Source organism: Amblyraja radiata, chromosome 10 (genome assembly GCF_010909765.2).
Source record: "Amblyraja radiata isolate CabotCenter1 chromosome 10, sAmbRad1.1.pri, whole genome shotgun sequence".
Classification (NCBI taxonomy): Eukaryota; Metazoa; Chordata; class Chondrichthyes; order Rajiformes; family Rajidae; genus Amblyraja; species Amblyraja radiata.
Genome location: NC_045965.1, coordinates 20570193 through 20592160, shown reverse-complemented (window position 1 = coordinate 20592160; position 21968 = coordinate 20570193). Strand labels below are relative to the sequence as shown.

At 44.7% G+C, this 21968-nt stretch overlaps 1 protein-coding gene across 1 annotated transcript in view; it reads right to left on the bottom strand.

Moving 5' to 3' along the window:
- Positions 1–21968, bottom strand: part of ak4 (adenylate kinase 4) — a 46783-nt gene that overhangs the window by 1201 nt on the left and 23614 nt on the right. Inside the window, exons 4-5 of the mRNA XM_033028298.1 lie at positions 21195–21367; positions 19768–19886 (exon numbers count right to left, since the gene is read on the bottom strand). Coding sequence (XP_032884189.1) covers positions 19768–19886; positions 21195–21367 — 292 coding nt within the window. The remainder of the gene's footprint in view (positions 1–19767; positions 19887–21194; positions 21368–21968) is intronic.

Sequence of the window (21968 nt, the reverse complement as noted above, 5' to 3'; positions counted from 1 at the left end):
TGCCCAATCCAAATGTTCCCAAGCAAAGCTACTGCTTGGGTGCAAAATAAACACTAGCAAAAGAAACATTCCCCATAACAAAAACAATGCTAATTAGCCCCATATGAATCCAACCACTGGGTTTCATGGAAGGCAACAGAGCATAGAATCTGGCGTATGAACATAAAGTCTGGCGTAAAATCAAACATCTGAACCTTCGCCACATAATTTGGCTTAAAACAGGAGCTTTGGTCATTGTGCACCTTTGAAAATATGTACAAAGGAATCAGCATATAAACAGAATTTTGAATATGTATTATTACATCATCGCAACTTTATAAATAGTGAGAAATGTATCACCCCAATTATTGCCAATGTAACAAAGATTGATTTGATGAACAATTCCTTAATGTTATTGCTAATTGTAGTCTAAATTAGCTCATCCTAAGCATGCCTTGTGCCAAGGATCAATCAGCAAGGTATTTAAAAAAAAGCTTTAAATGTGACAAATTCCAACATGGAAAAAAACATTAAGGCATGGATCACCCTTTTCCAGATGTAGCTGTAGCTAGTCATCGTCCTATGGCAAAGTACAGTGCCCTCCATAATGTTTAGGACAAAGATCCATCATTTATTTATTTGCCTCTGTACTTTGAGATTAGTTATAGAAAAAAATCACATGTGCTTAAAGTGTACACTGTCAGATTTTATTAAAGGGTATTTTTATACATTTTAGTTTCACCATGTAGAAATTACAGCTGTGTTTATACATAGTCCCCCACATTTCAGGGCACCATAATGTTTGGGACACATGGCTTCACAGGTGTTTATAATTGCTCAGGTGTATTTAAATGCCTCCCTAATGCAGGTATAAGAGAGCTCTCAGCACCTAGTCTTTCTTCCAGTCTTTCCATCACATTTGGAAACTTTTATTGCTGTTTATCAACATGAGGACCAAAGTTGTGCCAATGAAAGTCAAAGAAGCCATCATGAGACTGAGAAACAAGAATAAAACTGTTAGAGACATCAGCCAAACCTTAGGCTTACCAAAAACAACATCATTAAGAAGAAAGAGAGCACTAGTGAGCTTACTAATTGCAAAGGGACTGGCAGGCCAAGGAAGACCTCCACAGGTCTGTACATGTACATAGTGTACATAGGTTGTACATAGTGCCGTCTGTAGTAGCCGTTTCCAGGCCCCGACCACGGGGGAATATTCATTGCACTTTATAGGCTGCCATTGGAGTGAGAAATGGTAAGAAATGGTAAGAAATGGCTGATGTTTATGTAGAAATCAATTGGTGTATGTGAACTTAAACTTGAACTAATTTATCTATGGTAGTAACAGTGTTATTCTCATTAACATTAAGAAGAGGTTGAAATGTTATGGATTGAAGTCCATGCAGACTTAATGACTATGAGATGGGGTTTTTTTGTAGCCTCTGCCTGACCCTCCACAGGGGAAGGTCTCCCCTGCCATTAATATATATATATATATATATATATATATATATATATATATATATATAGGTATAATAATATATAGTTTAAATGGACTGCAACAAGGAAATAGGCTGCCCATCGTGTAATATGGGCGTTGGCCACTAGATGGCGCTTACTTTCCCGATCTCATTTTCTAATTAGTTTAATTAATTAATGTGCAACTTTCGGCAATGACGAATTATGACTTCCTTCTCAATTATTTTTCATCTAAATCTGTGGAAAATTTCATGTAGTTCTGTGACTAGGGTCACGAAAACTGATTTCTAGACACCTTTTTGATTCTCGGCCCACAGCCTAAAATAGGTGAACTCATAAAGTTACTTCAGAGTGCTTATTTTCTCCAGTACCAGAGTACTGTGGTTAATTACAACTAACATTTTCTTCTTTGTTCTTTTAATTACATGGTCTCTCGTTATATTACCTACATCTAGTGTAGCTATTACAGACACAGAAAATGCGTAATTGTTAAAATGGGCTCTTAAATCTGACGGGATTTTTAAAAATGCATTCTATGAAAGTTACTACATCCATTTTTTAATATGTAGAAATTTTTGTGGCTCATTTGCTCTTATTTCATTTGGTTTCATGAGTTACCTAATCCTCTCCCAGTTTTCTCCTATGTCACATACACCAATTGATTTCTACATCCTCCATCTTGATCTAATCATAATCCTCTCTTCAACTCCTTTTGTTATTATTCTCAACTTATTATTCCAATCAACTTTTCAAAGTTTAGTGGAAAGTAAAATAAACATTCGAGAGAGACTGGCTGATGAGTGATGGACTTGTTCCAACACCCCTCTTTCATTTCTGAACCCTAGATTCCATGTCTCCAAACCATGTAGCAAATGTTTCTTTTTTCTTATTTATACATCTCCACAAGAAATCGACCACAACAAACAAAAAAGGGCAGTTGAAGTGCGTAGGAAGGAACTGCAGATGCTGGTTTAAAAAGCAGATAGACACAAAATGCTGGAGTAACTCAGCGGGACAGGCAGCATCTCTAGCAAGAAGGAATGGGTGACCCATTCTACTATGGGTGACCAATTTCTTCTCTCCAGAGATGCTGCCTGTCCCGCTGAGTTACTCCAGCATTTTGTGTCTAAAAAAGGGCAGTTTTCTGGTGACAGTCATTTGCCCGGTTGTAGATCAGTGTCTCTCATGTTATGAATCATGCTTTTGTAGTTACGCCCACTTGCTTTTACAGTAATCCTCCCTGCCTGTTTCACTTAGAATTAGAGAGACATGCTAGCATGAAGTTATCTAAGCTATGTCGTTAATAAAGTCTTTGGACCTTTATCTTGGTGTAAGGCTTCAGTTATTACTACAGCCGCAACACAACACCGGTCAAATCCAGATAAGGCACAAGAAATAGCCCAGTATCTTTTCTTACATTTTCACCTGGAAGACTGCAATAGGGACCAATGCTTGATTCACATTACATGCTTGTGAACTTGCAATTTAAGTCGTAAATGATAGGAGTAGAATTCGGCCATTCGGCACATCAAGTCTACTCCACCATTCAATCATGGCTGATCTATCTCTCCCTCCTAACCCCATTCTCCTGCCTTCTCTCCATAACCTCTGACACCTGTACTAATCAAAAATCTATCTATCTCTGACTTGGCCTCTACAGCCTTCTGTGGCAAAGAATTCCACAGATTCATCACCCTTTAACTAAATAAATGTCTTCTAATCTCCTTCCTAAAAGAAGTCCTAGACTCTCCCACTAGTGGAAACATCCTTTAATTTAATATGAGCTAAGATGCTGTTTGACCATTAATCCTAACACAGCCGATGCTCTAGAAGAATTTCCTTGCAGCTGCAGTCAATTACATTCCATGTGTTTACACTCGGTCGGTGGACACATTTTCTCTATCTCTGTTGAGTCACCATTACGAAAACCAATAAAGTGGTGCCAACACCAGGCTGTTACAGAAAACAACAAAGACACCACAGTTTCCTTTCGTGGTTGTGGCCAGTCCAATTTGCATCTTTTAAAATAATATTACTGATGACAATTTATTTTTCCAAGAGATTCTTACTTCTTTCTTAAAGTACCATTATCTTTTATTCATTACATTTTATTTCATTATCATTTAGGACTGAGATGAGGACAAACTTTTTCTCCCAGAGAGTTATGAATCTGTGGAATTCTCTGCCACAGAAGGCAGTGAAGGCTAATTCACTGAATGTATTCAAGAGAGAGTTAGATACAGCTCTTAGGGCTAACAGAATCAAGGGACATGGGGAGAAAGCAGGAGCGGGGAACTGATCAGCCGTGATCATATTGAATGACGGTGCTGGCTCGAAGGGCCGAATGGCCTACTCCTGCACCTATTTTCTATGTTTCCATCTTAGTGAGTACTTAAGAAACTTTTTGTAACCTTAGCTCAGTGATGCAAAACATTTACAAATGACTGTGCATTAATACTGACAGAAAACTGGTCCTTTTTTCTGCAATGAAAGTTAATATCGAGATGTGATTTGTTTGCAAGTTGCAGTCTCCTTCTCCCTACTGGGAATTTCAATAAACTGTTCTTTGTTTGGACTCCAGGGCCTGCCAATGGTTGAACTAGTTAAAATGATACGTGGTACAGTTCTGAGCACTTCAGATACAATCCCATATTTAAATCGATGCGATTTAAATTGACTAATGGGGCTTTTTCACGGGGCGAGTTGACGCAAGATGTCACCAGAGTGAAGTGGTCGTGGTCCAGCACGAGTTTCGCACGATATAACGGGGGGTAGATAAAGAGTTCCCACGGTACTCGGCATTTCTGTTATTTGTGCGAGTGACTTGTCCGTCTCCCGAGCTTTCCCGTTAATCTTGAATGAACATCGTGAACAGTAGTGTTGTTAATCACGTGGCACAAATGATGTTACTTTGTTTTCACACACTATATTGGGTTTTTTCACACACTATATTCCTCCCTTGGTTGAATTGGCTCATTTGGAGACATGCCTATACTAACTATGTGCATCGAGAACGCTTGCGTGAAGGCAGAAGGGTGAGATTAATTAAAAAGAGAATTAAGAGGAAGTCTCACTGGGTGAAGCCCATCTTTCAACGGAGACCTCAATTTGGACAATATGATCAGCTGCTTAATGTGCTGTGCGCAGAGGATAAAAGTGCATTCACAAACTTTGTCAGAATTTCACCCGAGCTCTTTAATGAGCTGAAGAATAATCTGGGTTTTTTTAGACAAATGTTGTTTGGTGTGATGCACCTTCTCTCAATATGTGCAAGAAGTCGTCTTTTTATTTTGTCAAATAGGAATAAAGACTTTGTCTCACATTGACCGTGATGGTTGTCTTATTTTATTATCTACTGAGAGGTGAAAATTTCAAACGTTTAACCAGTCAGTAGACAGACAATAAATAATAACAATCGAGCCATAAATGGTGTATACAAGGTGAAGGGAACAACGCTGTGTGCAAGATAATGTTTAAAATCATGCGAGGAATCGATCGGGTAGATGCACAGTCTCTTGCCCAGAGTAGGCGAATCGAGGACCAGATTACATAGGTTTAAGGTGAAGGGGAAATGATTTAATATGGATCTGATTAAATACTGTCAGTAGTAAACCCGATCAAAAACAACATCAGGACGTCTATTAAACACCAGAGATCCCAGTAAACACCCAGCCGAGACTTATTACAGGTCTAGTGGAAAGACACAAAGCGCTGGAGCAACTCAGCGGGTCAGGCAGCATCGCTAGACAACATGGATAGATGATGTTTCGGGTCGGGACTCTTCTTCAGCGCTGAGTTACTCCCGCATATTGTGTCTTTCCAATGCAGATTAGCGTCTGCGATTCTTTGCTCCTGCATTACGGGGTCTATCTCGATTCCCGATAAAGTCTAAAACCCATCCTCCAGAGTTCTCAGCCCAGGGCGCCCATAAACAAGCCCTTAACTCCACACTGGGGACAGAGGCTGAGAGGTGTACAAAACCATGAGACGAACAGGCAGGGAAATAGACAGAGTCCAGGGTAATATATGTCCTTTGCCCACAGAGGGGATTCGAGGACCAGAGGGCATAGGTTCAAGGTGAGGGGGGAAGATCTAATAGGAATCTGAGTGAGGGGTAACATTTTCGCACAAAGGGTGGTGGGTGTATGGAACAAGCTGCCAGAGGAGGTAGTTGAGGCTGGGTCCATCCCTACATTTAAGAAACATTTAGACAGGTACATGGATGAGACAGGTTGGGAGGGATATGGACCAGACGCAGGCAGATGGGACTAGTTTCGATGGGACATTTTGGCCGGTATGGGCAAGTTGAGCCGAAGGGCCGGTTTCCACACTGTAACTCGATAAAGCCAGTGAGTATACGATCTAAGATAGTCCGAGGGTCTCGAATGAGGTAGGTAGTAGTTCAGGAATGCTCTGTGGTTGGTGTTAGGATGGTTCAGTTACATAAGTGCTCAAATGTAGGCACCGTTTTCGCAGTGGAAGCTCCGAGACTGTGCAGCGGGCGATTGTCGTGTTGGCTGGGACTCCTGTTATCCATGCAGGGGATTGACCTCAGTCTGAAGAAGGCTCTCGACCCGAAACGCCACCCGTTCCTTCTCTCCAGATTTGCTGCCTGTCCGGCTGAGTTGCTCCAAGCAACTGGTGTCTATCTTCAAAGGACTGACCACCGGGCTGGATGTCGGGGCTGGCGTGTTGCGTTTCACAGACCGAACTGTCCAATTAATGGTAACAGATGGGCACTGAGGGAAGTCCCCCCCCCCCTCTCTGTTTATCTGCCCTTTCTTTAACGTTTGTGCCTCTATGCAAGTATCTCGCGAGCCATCCCAGACTGCCCATTTCTGCTCCCCCTCGTCTTTAATAACTACATTTCCCTAACAATTACTATCTTTGTTAGTTATAGGAGCAAAATTAGGCCATTCGGTCCATTAAGTCCACTCCGCCATTCAATCGCGGCTGATCTATCTCTCCCTCTCAACCACATTCTCTTGCCTTCTCCCCATAACCTCCTGACAGCCGCACTAATCAGGAATGTATCTATCTCTGCCCCTATTCTTCACCCTTTTGAGAGTAGTTTTGTTTTATTGGAGACGCGGGAGACAGCGGATGCTGGAATACTGAGCAAAACACGAAATGCTGGAGGAACTCGGTGCATTTGTGTTTAAGAAGGAACTGCAGATGCTGGAAAATCGAAGGTACACAATAATGCTGGAGAAACTCAGCGGGTGCAGCAGCATCTATGGAGCGAAGGAAGTAGGCAAAGTTTCGGGCCGAAACGTTGCCTATTTCCTTCGTTCCATAGATGCTGCTGCACCCACTGAGTTTCTCCAGCATTTGTGTGTGTGGGTGGGAGTATGGGGGAGGGGGGGGGGGGGGGGGGGGAGGGGGGGGGGAGAGGGGGGGGGGGGAGAGATAAGGCAGCCTGAAGAAAGGGTCGCCTGTCCATTTCCCTCCGTAGGTGCTGCCTGGCCCGCGGAGTTCCTACAGTCTTAGAAACTGCTTTAGACAAAAAGAGACACAAACTGCTGGAGTAAAATAGCTCAGCAAGTGAGGTACCTGAACACTCAAAAATGAAAAAGAATGAAAATGTGATTATTTCACCTCCCTTCAACTATTTTGTGTTTCAACATGTGAGGGATTATAACATTAGAGACATTCATCTTGTAGTGATGTGTTAATGAAGAATTGCAGACATCAATCTGATAGTAAAAAATATATTTATTTTACAATGAGGTAAAACAAGCACTGACAATCAAACTGCTCAGTTACTCACCGTTCGCAGGAGTTCCCACGGTACCCGCAAGAGTTATTACGGATATCGCACGGATATCGCACTGGCCACTTGTTCATACAATGTTGCAATGCTCAACCACAAGTGTACAAGTCACTCTTGGAGAAATTCAAACTTTCTTGAATTTTCTCCCGAGTCACCAAGTTACACGATTACCTGCCGTTAGCGCCACGGTGGTCCACGGTGGTCCACGAATGCCGTACTGTTATCGCACGAGGTTCCCACGATGTTAAACTCTGGTTCACTCTTGCGTCAAGTCGCCCCGTGAAAAAGCCACTTGACTTCAAACAAAGTGAGAGTCAGAGGATGCTGCAGTTGGTCTCAGTTCCTTCCATTCAAAATAGCCAAAGATTCTGTTTTTAACCATTAATCAGTGATCCATACCAAATAGTGGATAGGCTTGGATTTTTGAGGGAAGATGGGATTGGAATTGGAATAATCTGTGAAGCTCTCCATGTGAAATAGCCTGCAATTTACTCACTGGGTTCAGATAGAAAAAACAGTCAACATATTCAGGTAGTTTTTGCTCTACTCAGTGTCCCCGGAATCACTGCTTTCAAAAGAATAGTTTACAATGGTGTGAAAAATATTCTAAAGCAGGAACGTTTCAGAAACTAAAAGGAGGAAACAAACACAAAGGCAAACTATTGTGGATGATGAAAGCCTGAAATGAAAACAGGAAATGCTTATTTGTTACAGAAAGTACTAGAGCATCTCAGCAAGTCAGGCAACATCTCTGGGGAATATGGATAGGTGAATTGTTGGATCAGGACTAGGGTTGCCAACTTTCTCACTCCCAAATAAGGGAAAAAAGGTCAAAATACGGGATAAATTCCCGACGGCAATTCGTTGACCGACTCGTCCATGGCTGGGTGAATGATGAGTTGGCCCGGGTGCTGGACTGCACACAAAGCCCAGCCGGCGGGCCAGCTGAGGAGTTTTGGCCCAAGCGACGTCGCTCGCAAAGTCTGGCACCCCATGCAACTCATAAACCGATGATTGGCCATGAGGAGGGGTTGTGGTGTCGGCGGTAAGTGAAGGTCGGACAGCTGGCCAGGCTGCCGACTGACGGGGCCATGGGCGAGGTGCTGCTGCTGCACTCCATGGGCTGCACTACGTCGGGACGGGTGAGGTGGGGCCGGACGCGGCGCTCCGATCCGACAGTCCCCTCGACCCGAGAGTAGCAGTCAAATACGGGACAAGGGCGGTCCCCTATGGGACAAACCAATTTAGCCCAATATACGGGATGTCCCGGCTAAAAAGGGACAGTTGGCAACCCTAATCAGGACATTTCTTCAGCCTATCCATGTTCTCCAGAAATGCTGCCTGAGCTACTGTTACTCCAACACTTTTGTGTATTTTATTGTATGCCAGCATCTGCTGTTTCTTGTGCTTACAATGCGCATTTTGAAATTGTTGTTCTTAGAATTGAATCTAAGGCAGTAATGTGCTTTAGCTGGAAAATGAGATGCTGCTTTTAATGCTAACAACATAAATTCAAGCAACAGCACCCATCTGTCAAATAAACACAGTACAGACTCTGTTCAATGCTGATTTCAACAATTTCAGGCAATGTTCACTTCCAGCATTTAGATAGACACAAAAAGCTGGAGTAACTCAGCTGGACAGGCAGCATCTTCTCTCATTCTGCCTGGACCTACCTGATCTCCCGGTTGCTAAGCACTTTAATTCTCCTTTCCATTCCCACACTAACCTTTCTGTCCTAGGCCTCCTCCATTGTCAGAGTGAAGCTACACGCAAATTGGAGGAACAGCATCTCATGTTTCACTTGGGCTGCTTACAACCCATTGGTATGAAAAACCAGCATCTGCAGTTCCTTCCTACACACTTCCAGCATCCATCTGCTTTCATTTCAAACATCCACATCCACAATACGTTACTTCTGTAATTTTAAATCACATACCATCAATTCCACCCCTTCCATGAAGATCTTTTGTTCCCTTATCTCTACCGTTACTACCCTTTTCCAGCTTGCCATGCCATCTCTCCTGCCTTTTACCCCATTCACAGACAGACCATCCTATTGCACTGTGGTATCGTTTAGCGTTACTGCAAATTGCAGTACAATCTATGAGCTATTCAGTTGTTGCATTTGTTGGTATACAGTGTCCTCCATAATGTTTGGGACAAAGACCCATCATTTATTTATTTGCCTCTGTACTCCACAATTTGAGATTTGTAATAGAAAAAAAAATCACATGTGGTTAAAGAACAGTGTTAAATTTTAATAAAGGCCATTTTTATACATTTTGGTTTCACCATGTAGAAATTACAGCTGTGTTTATACAGTCCCTCCATTTCGGGGCACCATAATGTTTGGGACACAGCAATGTCATGTAAATGAAAGAAATGAAAGGGTGGCCACGATGGCTCAACGGTCAAGTTGCTGCCTTACAGCGCTTGCAGCGCCGGAGACCCGGGTTCAATCCCGACTATGGGTGCTGTCTGTACGGAGTTTGTGCGTTCTCCCCCTGACCGCGCGGATTTTCTCTGAGATCTTTGATTTCCTCCCACACTGCAAAGATGAATAGATATGTATGTAAATTGGCAGGGTGCAAGTGTAAATTCGTCCCTAATGTGTGTAGGATAATGTTAATGTGCAGGGATTGCTGGTCGGTGCAGACTCCGTGGGCCAAAGGGCCTGTTTCAGCGCTGTATCTCAATTTTTTTTTTTAAAGTCATATTTAGTATTTTGTTGCATATCCTTTGCATGAAATGACTGCTTGAAGTCTGCGATTCATGGACATCACCAGTTGCTGGGTGTCTTCTCTGGTGATGCTCTGCCAGGCTTGTATTGCAGCCATCTTTAGCTTATGCTTATTTTGGGGGCTAGTCCCCTTCAGTTTTCTCTTCAGCATATAAAAGGCATGCTCAATTGGGTTCAGATCGGGCGATTGACTTGTCCACTAAAGAATTTACCATTTTTTAGCTTTGAAAAACTCCTTTGTTGCTTTAGCAGTATCTTTGGGATCATTGTCTTTGCTGTAGAATTATTCTGTCATCAGCTGTGGAGGTCTTCCTTGGCCTGCCAGTCCCTTTGCGATTATTAAGCTCACCAGTGTTCTCTTTCTTCTTAATGATGTTCCAAATAGTTGATTTTGGTAAGCCTTTGGTTTGGCTGATGTCTCTAACAGTTTTATTCAAGTTTCTCAGTTTCATAATGGCTTCTACAATACAATACAATACAATCAGTTTTATTCGTCACATTGCACATAAAGTGCAAGTGAAATGAATTTGTCAGCAGCGGTACAATGATAAAGAACACAAATAAACAATAAAAATTTAACACAAACATCCACCACAGCATTCACCACTGTGGTGGAAGGCACAAAATTTGGCCAGTCCTCCTCCATTTCCCCCCGTGGTCGGGACCAGAGTCCAGAGTCAGTCCAGGATCGGCTCTTCCTCACCGGAGACCGCGGCTTTAGGTTGGTGTAGGCCGCAGGCCGGCGGTCGAAGATTTAAAGTCCCCGCCGCAGCCAGAAGCACCACAGACCGCAGGGCCGGCGGTCGAAGCTCCCCTCCAGGGGTGATGTTAAGTCCATGCTGGACCCCGCGGTAGAAGTTGGCCGCAGGCCGGCGGTGGAAGCTCCTTCTTCTCCCGAGTCCCCCACGAGGGACCCCGGGCTGCGGACACCGCGCCAGCTGGAACTCTGCAGACTGCGGCTTCCGGCTGCCGGCTGCCGCGGGCCAGCGAAACGGAATGCTCCCCTCCGGCGAGCCCCAGCGAGGGCTCACCCGCTCCACGCCGAGAGTCCACGCTGCGCCCGCGCTGAAGCCCCGGGCGCGTCTCCGGGAAAGGCCGCCCGATCCTCGTTGTTAGGCCACGGGGGAGGCGACATGGAAAAAGTCGCCTCTCCATGGAGGAGGCGACCAAAACGGTTTTCCCCTCCCCCCCCCCCCCCCCCCCCCACACAAGACACACAAAGAAACATTAAAAACATACTTTAAAACATACTAAAAAAACAAAAAAAGTTGAAAAAAACGGACACGCTGCTGACAGGGCGCCGACTTGCAGCGCCCCCACCGACAATATTGTCACCCCCTTTGACTTTCTTTGGCACATCTTTGGTCCTCATGTTGATAAACAGCAATAAACGTTTCCAAAGGTGATGGAAAGACTAGAGAAAAGACGAGGTGCTGAGAACTCTCTTATACCTGCATGAAGGAGGCAATTAAACACACCTGAGCAATTACAAACTCCTGGGAAGACATGTGTCCCAAACATTATGGTGCCCTGAAATGGGGGGGGACTATGTATAAACACAGCTGTAATTTCTACATGGTGAAACCAAACTGTATAAAAATACCCTTTAATAAAATCTGACAATGTGCACTTTAACCACATGTGATTTTTTTTCTATTACAAATCTCAAATTGTGGAGTACAGAGGCAAATAAATAAATGATGGGTCTTTGTCCCAAACATTATGGAGGGCACTGTATTTATCATTCTATCTATCATCATGTATGCTGTGTATACTATGAGCATTTGAACAAGGTATTTCAATACATCCTGGTGTGCATTACAATATGAAGAGGTTCATGTTGTATGAACACTCAGTTTAATATTAAAAGGATACAGCTCACAATTAGTACAAAAGGGCAAGGTGTGTTAACGTGTTGACTGTGAAGTGAAGACTGACTCCATCGACCGCTGCACCCCACCAGCTGTCCACCCAGATCGGCGTTGATTGGTCGGCCCAGAATACGCCAGGTCCACGCGAGAGTTCGAGCTCGACGAAAGATGGATGGAGACCAAAGTGGCTCGGCCACATGATGACGCCACATGACCCTCCCCCCCAGAACCAGAATATTGGAGGCGGTTAGGATGTCGAGTGAAGCGGCCTGGTCTTGTATACGTGTCTCCCGTGTTCGGGGTTGCAGCTGGTTCTGTTGAGGGCGGGTTTGGTAGTGATAGAGGATGCCCTCTGCGGCGGGGTTTTGCCACCTGCACTTGTTGGTCAATGTCCAAGTGTGCCAGCGTAAGACGGACCACGGAGACAGTCTCGTGTCCTCCGCCCATGTCGATGATGAAAGCCGTGGCATCACTTTGCAGTACTCTGAAGGGTCCCTCGTAAGGCTTTTGCAGTGGTGCACTGTGGGAATCTCGGTGAAGGAAGACGTGCTGGCAGTTCTGGAGGTCGGGTGGGGCATACATGGTTGTGAGACCGTGTCGGGACGTTGGGACTGGAGAAAGCATGCCCACCTTTTCATTTGTGATGAAGTTCCCTGGAACCGTAACCAGAGCGCCGTACAGCAGCTCGGCTGAGGAAGTTGCCAGGTCCTCCTTTGGGGCAGTGCGTAACCTAGCATGACTCACGGCAATTCGTCCATCCAGTCTGGGCCCGTGAGCCGTGCATTGAGGGATGCCTTCATGTGCCGGTGGGTAGGCCGTTGTGAGGTGCAGCTTAGTGCCAAGCAGCCAGGCCATTGGTGAACTGCGGACCTCTGTTGGACGAGATGTCCAAAGCGGGCGATCCTGTGGGCGGTGAGGGCACGTGCGCAGGTCGCAGTGGAGGCATCAGAGAGCGGGACGGCTTCCGACCATCTCGTGAACCTGTCCACGATGGTAAAGAGGTGGGTGACATCTCTGGACGGGGGCAGCGGTCCAACGATGTCGACGTGGATGTGGTCGAAATGCCGGTGTGTCAGGGTGAAGTTCTGCAGCAGCGCCTTGATGTGTCGCTGAATCTTGGAGGTTTGACAGGGGATGCACGCTCAGGCCCAATTGCCTACCTGTTTGGGCAACCCGTGCCACATGAACATGGCTGCCATCAGTGCCTTTGTGTTCGGATGGAAGGGTGAGCTAGGCCGTGAACCATGTTGAAAATCCGGAGGCGCCAGGCAGCGGGGATGATGGGTCTTGGCTGTCCCGTAGACACATCACAAATGGGCGTGGTGTCAGCGGGCCCGAATAGCACATCCTCCAACAGCAGGCCTGAGATGGCGGTGCGGTAGGTGAGCGTCTCCTCATCTTCGCGCTGTGCGGCCACCACGGCCAACACCTGGTGCCAAACATGGATGGCATTAATGGTGGTGCGGGACAATACATCTGCGACCTGGTTGCTCTTGCCCGCGATGTGCTGAACACAAGTCGTGTATTCTGAGATGTAGGTCAGGTGATACTGCTGTCTGGTTGACCAAGGATCAGACACTTTGGCAAAGGCAAACTTGAGTGGCTTGTGGTCGGTGAAAGCTGTGGAATCCCTGCCCTCGAGGAAGTAGCGGAAATGCCGGATGGCCAGGTAGAGCGCGAGGAGCTCCCGGTCGAAAGCGCTGCATTTCTGCTCGGGGGGGAAGGGGGGGTCTCTGGTGACGACTTTAAAAGGCAAGGGGCTGCCAGCTGCCATTGATCAGTTGTTCCAGCATTCCACCCATGGCTGTGCTAGATGCGTTGACCGTGAGAACTGTTGGTGCGTTGGCCCGTGGATGTACCAGCATCGTTGCCTTTGCCTGCGCATCCTTGGTGTTGTCAAATGCAGTCGTGGCTGCATTGCCCAAACGAGCTCTTTCGGCTTGTTGGCCAGGGTCTTGAATAGCAGTTGTATGATCCTGGCAGCTGCTGGCACGAAGCGGTGATAGAGGTTTACCATGCCAACAAACTCTTGGAGTCCCTTCACAGTTGAGGGTTTGGCAAACTTGCGAATGGCCTCGACCTTGGTCGGGTGCGGAACCGCTCCGTGCTGGTTGATGTGGCGGCCGAGGAAGTTGATGGAAGTGAGGCCAAACTAACACCTGGCAACGTTGATGGCTAGGCCATACTCGTTGTGACTCTGGCAGAGCTGTCGAAGGTGTGCGTGGTGTTCCTGGTGAGAGCGGCTGGCGACGAGGATGTCGTCGAGGTAGATGAACACAAAGTCCAGCCCGCGGCCCATCGTGTCCATGAACCATTGGAAAGATTGGGTGGCATTCTTGAGGCCAAAAGCCATGCGCATGAACTCAAGAGCCCGAACGGGGTGATGAGGGCCGACTTGGGGATGTTGTCTGGGTGGACCGGAATCTGATGGTAGCCGCGTACCAGGTCGATCTTGGAAAATACCTTAGCACCGTCCAGGTTTGCCGTGAAGTCCTGGATGTGAGGAACAGGGTACCGGTCGGCTGTTGTGACCTCGTTCAGACGGCGGTAACTGGGGAGTTATGATGTCAGGGAACTCTGCCAAGATCCTGGTGTACTCGTAGTTAGAGAAGGTCACCGAGCCGAGGTGGGGCGCAGTCAATTTTGGCATGGCGCAAGGCGATCGACTTGAACGTCTCAGAATTAACGAGACATTGTCCTTCCACGTCAACCAGCAGGGAAAAAGCCTGGAGGAAGTCGGCACCCAGCAGTGGTTATGAGACGTCAGCGATGGTAAAGATTCACTTGAAGCGATAGGAGTTGAAGTTGAGCGGGATCGTGCGGACCCTGTATGTTCTGATGTTGCTGCTGTTGGCGGCGGTCTTGAACGAGTGTCGGTTCCCGAGGGGGGCAAAACACTGACCTACACTCCCGTGTCAACGGGAAAACGCCGCCCCGAATGACGATCCCAGGTGTAGAGGAGGCCATGTTTTTGACCGGCCGCAGTTGCCATTACCGACAGCCAGCCGAGGCGTTTCCCAGATGCGTGCAGGGTGGTCGGCGTTAGCGGGCCTCGGAGCACCACCTTTGGAGGTAGTAGCCCTACTTGTCCTTGCTGGCGCCATTCATGGCTGACGTCACTGCCGCTCCTACCGTGGAGGCTGGGACCGCCCGTATGACCTGCCGAGGCACAGCCGCCACCCGATTGATGGTGGCTCCATCCTGCTGTTTGGCCTGCCACAGCACGTCCGCATGGGCTGCCAGCCATCGGGGGTCGGTGAAATCGTCATCCACGAGGAGCAGGGGGATGTCCTCAAGCAACTGCTCAAGGAAGACCTGTTGGAAAAGGAGGCAGGTCTTGTGTCTGTCCATCAAGGCGAGCATTTCCTTCATGAGCACGAACGGTTTGCGGTCGCCTAGGCCACCCATGTGCAGGAGTTTTGCCGCCCTGTCGCGGCGGCTGAGACCGAAAGTGCCCTTGAGCAGCGTCTTGATCCCTTCGTATTTGGTGTCGGATGGTGGCTGGCGATGGTAATCGATGAGGCACCCGGCGGTTTCCTGGTCCAGCGCACTGACCATGTAGTAGTACTTGGTGATGTCGACAGTTATCTGGCGGATGTGGAATTGAGCTTTGGCTTGTTCAAACCACACTTGGGGCTGTGATGTCCAGAAGGTGGGCAGTTTGAGTGAAACTGCGTTCTGCTGATCTGTGTTGTCTCCTCCAGGCATGAAGAAATTCAAAAGAGGTCATTCTGGATCGTCGGGAGTGACTATTGAAGAGGTTCACGTGTGGTATGAACACTCAGTTTAATATTTAAACAATACAGCTCAACAATTAGTACAAATGGGCAAGGTGTGTTAACGTGTTGACTGTGAGGTGAAGGCTAGCTCCGTCGTTCGCTGCACCCCGCCAGCTGTCCACCCAGATCAGCGTTGATTGGTTGGCCCAGATCACGCCAGGTCCACGCGAGAGCTTGAGCTCGACGAGCGATGGTTCGAGACCAAAGTGGCTCGGCCACATGATGGCGCCGCAAATAACACAATCTGAATCTGAATCTCTTCTGCCCTGCTCCATTTTTAAACCCGATTATCATTATTTATTTCCAATTCTTGTCACTGCACGTCAGTGCTGTACGTCAGTACACATAACAATCATAGACTAATCTAGTTCTGGTGGTTAGACATCAACCCAAACCATTTTTTTTCTCTTCCTGCAGGTTCTGCCTGACAAGCTGAATATTTCTAGCATACCTTGCTTTTATTAAGAGGGAAGCATAAAGCCACATATGTAGAGTTCAACTGAAATCCAACTATCTAGCTGTTCTGCTTCACTGGCTGCCACCAGTGGGATTTTAGACTGACAGACTCCATTCAAGCAGTATTCACCAATAATACCTTTCCTGGGCCTCCTCCATTGTCTGAGTGAGGCCACACACAAATTGGAGGAACAGCACCTCGTGTTTCGCTTAGGCAGCTTACAACCCAGCAGTACGAATTTTGATCTCTAATTTCAAATAACCTTTGCATTCCCTCTCTCCCCGTCTCACCCCCACCCTCATTGTCCTGCTAGTATTACTGTTCGTATCCCCTCGTTATCACCTCCTCCACTGCCAACAATGGACCATTGTGGGCTCTTTGGTCATCAGTGCTGGCTCTGATCAGTTCTGTACCTTTTCATACATCTGGTTTCCCTATCCCCTGACTCTCAGTGTGAAGAAGCTTCTGAAAATTGGGCTACTTAGAGCAGGTGCTTAAGGAACTGGAAAGATATGACCTTCTCTGCAAATTCATCTGGAAAGATAAGTGAACCAATGGCAGCACCCTCTCCCTGACCAATGTCTGTAGCCCTGAACGCTGGTTACACTCACTCGATTCTAGTGGACAGCCCATGTTTCTCAAATGCCCAACACCATTCTTCCCAGACACCCTATTCTAAGCTCTGTCACTGGATGAAGTTACCAAGCCGACATAGGAAAGATTCTATGATGTGTTCAAAAACTCTGGAAAAATACAACATCCTGGTGATGCCTGGAACCTTAAGCCATTAATCACAAAAGGGGAGGAATATATGGGAGAAAATTGAGCACCTCGAGATTTTGCATCAAGAACACAGAGAAGCCCTATTTAAATGGCCCAAGTACTACACCACTTAATCCGTCAGCCACCTGCTGTCCCATCTGTGGAAGAGTCTGTGATTCCCACAATGTCCTTATCAGGACATTGATTCCCAAAATGTCCTTAGGGGCGGCATGGTGGCGCACCAATAGAGTTGCTGCCTTACAGCACTTGCAGTGCCAGACACCCGGGTTCGATCCCATCTACAGATGCTGTCTGTACGGAGTTTGTACGTTCTCTCCGTGGGTTTTTCCGAGATATTCGATTTCCTCCCAAACTCCAAATACGTACAGGTTTGTAGGTTAATTGGCTTGGTATAAATGTAAATTATCCCTAGTGAGTGTAGGTTCGTGTTAATGTGCGAAGGCCGCTGGTCGACAGGTGGGGTGAAGGGTCTGTTCCCGCTCTGTATCTCGAAACTAAACTAATTCTCACAAAACCAGAGTGGAAGCAAGTCGCTCACTTCCGGGACTACCCATATGGACTTCTCTCTTTAATGTGAACAGCAGCCCAAAGGTTATGGTATGGGACCACCACTCCGTGTTAATTGTGGGCGAGCTAAATTAATAAAATCCCCCTAACCCCAAATTTGTCCTCCAGAATAAGGTAACTTTATAAAATTAAAATCAAGGGAGTCACCGGATATTCTTCACTATGTCAGAACCTGGAGTCATATCAAACACAACAGAGATAAAAATGATCCTTGGAGGAGTTCCTTAACCATCTCCTGTTGTTTCAGGAATATTCTTCACTATGTCACAAGGTCTATATAGGGGCTTTCCTGTAACAATTTCAGAATTCAGCTCTGTTCATGTCAGCCTTAAAATGAAGCAGTTCAAACAGTCGGGTTGCTAAGTAGTAGGGAATATTTCTGCTCTGAACTTCAGTTGTCAACTAACTATAATGGAACAATATGAAGGAAAGTTAACCAACTAAATGCCTCACACAGGTCACGGGTGTGTAACACCTGGAGGATTGTGTTGATCATTGGTTTGCTTATTTATGGACAAGGGACGGATAAGGATTACCAGACAAATATCTGAAAAGTTTGTCAGGCTAAGCTTCTATCAGTTAGAGTTAGTGTGGATGAGAGGGTCATTGATTGAAATACAAGATCTTGAAGGGTCTTGATAGGATGGGATGCAAAGGTTTTTCTCCTCAATGGAGAATCTTGAATTAGCGAACTGTTTAAAAATCGTGTTGCCTACTTAAAACAGAAAAGAGGCAAATTATTTTCTCTCAGGGGATGTTAATGTTTGAAACTACCTTCCTGATAGGATGACGCATGTAGAGCTTTTGAATATTTTTAAGGAAAAGCAAAAATGAAAATCGATGGGAAAAGCTTGCTACAGGTAGGCATGAATGTGGAGATGAGCTTACAATCTTACACTTATTGATGGCAGAGATGGCCTGAGGACTGAGTAGCCTGATGCTCCTCCTTCGTCTGTCCATATGTTCTCTACTGGTTTACCACAGAAGCACCGTCACCTACTCTCCTCACCATCAGCATTGACCCAGTATTAAACCTTATCAAATAGATCAAGAGATGAATAGGATTTGGAAACTGATGTGTTGTGGCTTACTTTCTGATTCCTCACGGCCACTCTGTCATCTACACGTTTCAAGAAGGAAGAATAAGAGAACCTTGATTGGTGCAGACCTCACTGATGAAGCTTGGTAACATCCAAAATGTTACCTTATTGGAATAATACCTCTGTTATTTGACTCCTTTCCACTCTCATCACCCCCAGTGCATTGTGACTGCAGTAGGGACAAGTCAAGTCATACACAAAAATAACTTAGAGATACTGCTGATCATTTATATTTGCTTTCTCAGATGGCCCCACCTACATAATAATGAAAGTAACATTATCACGAGGGCCACAATGGTTTGTGGAGAACACATCTCCACCTGTGAACAAAGGTTGGATAATAAATCCATTCTTGTCAGAATTGATCACCCAAGGAAAACTAATGTCAGTACATGCAGTGGTCCATATCTTAACTATCTCTTATGGTAAAGCATTCCATGATCCCAAAACTAATTTCTTCAAAACTTTTCTTGCTCATTTTCAATAGTAAATTTATAGTATCTCCTTATCACAAACATCCCTGCTGGAAAAAATGATCTCTCTTTTTTCTCCTTTCATAATTTAATTAAGTTCAGTTTAAAGATACAATGTGGAAATAGGCCCTTCGGCCCACCACGCCCACCAGTGATCACTCGTACACTAGTTCTATCCTACACACTAGGGACAATTTACAGAAGCCAGTTAACAAACCCGCATGTCTTTACAATGTGGGAGGAAACCAGAGCACCACACAGTCACAGGAAGAACATACAAACGACAAACAGACAACACCCGTAACCAAGATCAAACCCAGATCTCTCGCTTTATACGACAGCAACTCTACTGCTGCACCATTGTGCTGCTCCTTGTCCCAAATTTGAATCATTTCAGCCTTTACCAAATGATGAAGCTAAATATGGAAGTGGCGTGGGATCGATCAATTACTTTTATTAATCACAGTTAAAACCAATAAATAGTCTTACATTTAAAAAGCCACCACAGCCAACAAAGGTAACAAGGATATTATAAATTGTAAAAATGTTATATCTCTTTAATCAAATCAAGATAAATAATCTGAAACCATCTGATCTTGCTTTAAGATTTTCCCTCCGACTAAAGTGTCCAATGAATCTACTGCATCTCCCATCCTTAACTTTTGCCCAAGCTCTATTCAAATTTCATCTTGCACTGTGAGGCACCTCAGATGATTTACTACATGAGAGGTTTCAGAAAATAGTCAAGTTTTGTATGGCTAACCTGTACAAATCGATAACTGGCTTTGTAATATCTTTGTATTGACGCAGTCTAAATGCAACCACTTCCAGTTTATCATCGTCACGCTGGATTAAAATATCGCCAGTGATATCATCAATACCCTGCATGCAGAAACAAATATCATTTACATTGTAATAAAGAACAAAATCATAGCAAAACATGGTATACACAGTAAATAGATCAATGGCAAGACTGTTTCTTAAAAGAGACAACAATAGCGATAGTAGGAAAACAGTAGTGACAGACAAAAGAGAGACATTCATTTTTAAGTTTAAATCAGCCTTTATTTATTTGTCTAAGCATTGAACCTGGTCAGATATTGGAGTAAATATTATCAGTCATTTATATTGGTTATACTCTGAAAAAACATTATTGTTTTATCTTAATTAAAGTCCAATTAAACACATAATTAACCTGATTTTTAAAAAGGATCTTTTGGAACAAGATTTTAAAGATTGGTTCTTAAAGAAGATCAGCACATAATGAAAATGGCCAAATCAAACTTCAACACATCCCTAACATTAAAAAATAAATGTTTCCTTTTTCTGCAAGAGAGCAGTTCTAATCTATCTACCTCATTGGAGACCCTCAGACTATTTTTGACCGGACTTTACTTGTTTTATCTTGTACTAAATGTTATTCACTTTATTCTTTTTATCATGTATCTGTATGTTGTGGATGATGTGATTGTAATTATGTATTGTCTTTCTGCAGACTGGTTAGAATTTAAAAGCCTTTCACTGTGCTCTGTAATAAGCTAAACTCAAACTCAAGACTAACGTTCATCTATTTAATATTACTTCTGTTTCTTGAGCTTTGCCATTCCAAGTAGTCTCTTAAAGTGAAAGGGCAGGTCCAGTGTTTTGTTTCGACCACTTTTGAATTTATAAGCCAATACAGCCATTCTTTAAGTGTGAAATCAATGTCTCCATTTTTATCCAACTTTCCTGGGTCTTTGAGGCCCACCCCATCACAGTGACACAGCAAAACTTAACTGCAACCATTCAGTTTAATAATCTTTACATTATCAGTATTTTGCCAATTATTTAGTTAATAATAGATCAGGGTCTGATTAAGTTGAAAGATCTGTGTAGGAAGGAACTGCAGATGCTGGTTTACACCAAAGACAGACACAAATTGCTGGAGTAACTCTGCAGGATGGGCAGCATCTCTGGATAGAAGCAATGGGTGATGACCCAAAACGTCACCCATTCCTTCTCTCCAGAGATGCTGCCTGTCCCGCAGCTTTACTCCAGCATTTTGTGTTTCAAAGATCTGTCAGTTTCAGTTCGTATATTTCAATATATATCCTCAGGTATAATTCGATGAATGCGACAACATTTTCTCCATTTATTAGTTTTCAAAGCAGGTTTCTGCATCTTGAGCTAAAATGCTTGTTCAGTACTCACATGCAAAAGTGGAGGATTGAATGTCATATTGTATACTCTTCCGCTGGACAGATGAACCCATCTCGCGCGAAGTCTCTCCTTCAATGTTTCAAATGGGACATTCAAGTGAATGACAAGATCAAGCTGATAGATGCCGTTAAGTGCCTCTGCCTGAGCTAGCGTATGAGGGAAACCTAGACTCGGAGCAGTAAAGGATCACATTAGCAGCCAATGATTTACCAGTAAAACCAGCAGGAGGAGCTATTCCTCTAAACGTCAGAATAATACATAAGTCACAACATTTATTTATTTAAATGCATGACTCTAATCATTAAAATAAATTCTGAACATTTCTCATGTATGACTGCCTCTTATTATTATAATTATTGGAATAAAATAATATATTAATTCATATTAATTAATTAATTAATGTATTATTGATATGATTGTAATAAAATCGATGTACATGTTCAATTAGCTTCATACCATTAAATGTAAATCACCCATACTGGCTTAGTCCAGATCCCCAGGTTATGTCCATTCTGGTAATGGAAATTCACCCTTCAGAATTCACAAATCACTACCCAAACATTTGAGTTATGAAATCAAATTTGCTCTCTTGGGAGTGTGTGTGAGAAAAAAACTGCAAATAAATCACTATAAACATATTTTTGATCTGCCATTTTCATACACATTGCAGATGACACGTTTTCACATAACGGTTTCCAGGGAATGCAGCTACTCCCCTTCCACCCCGTGATGCTGGGATCGTCCGCTTTGCTTCACATCATGTAA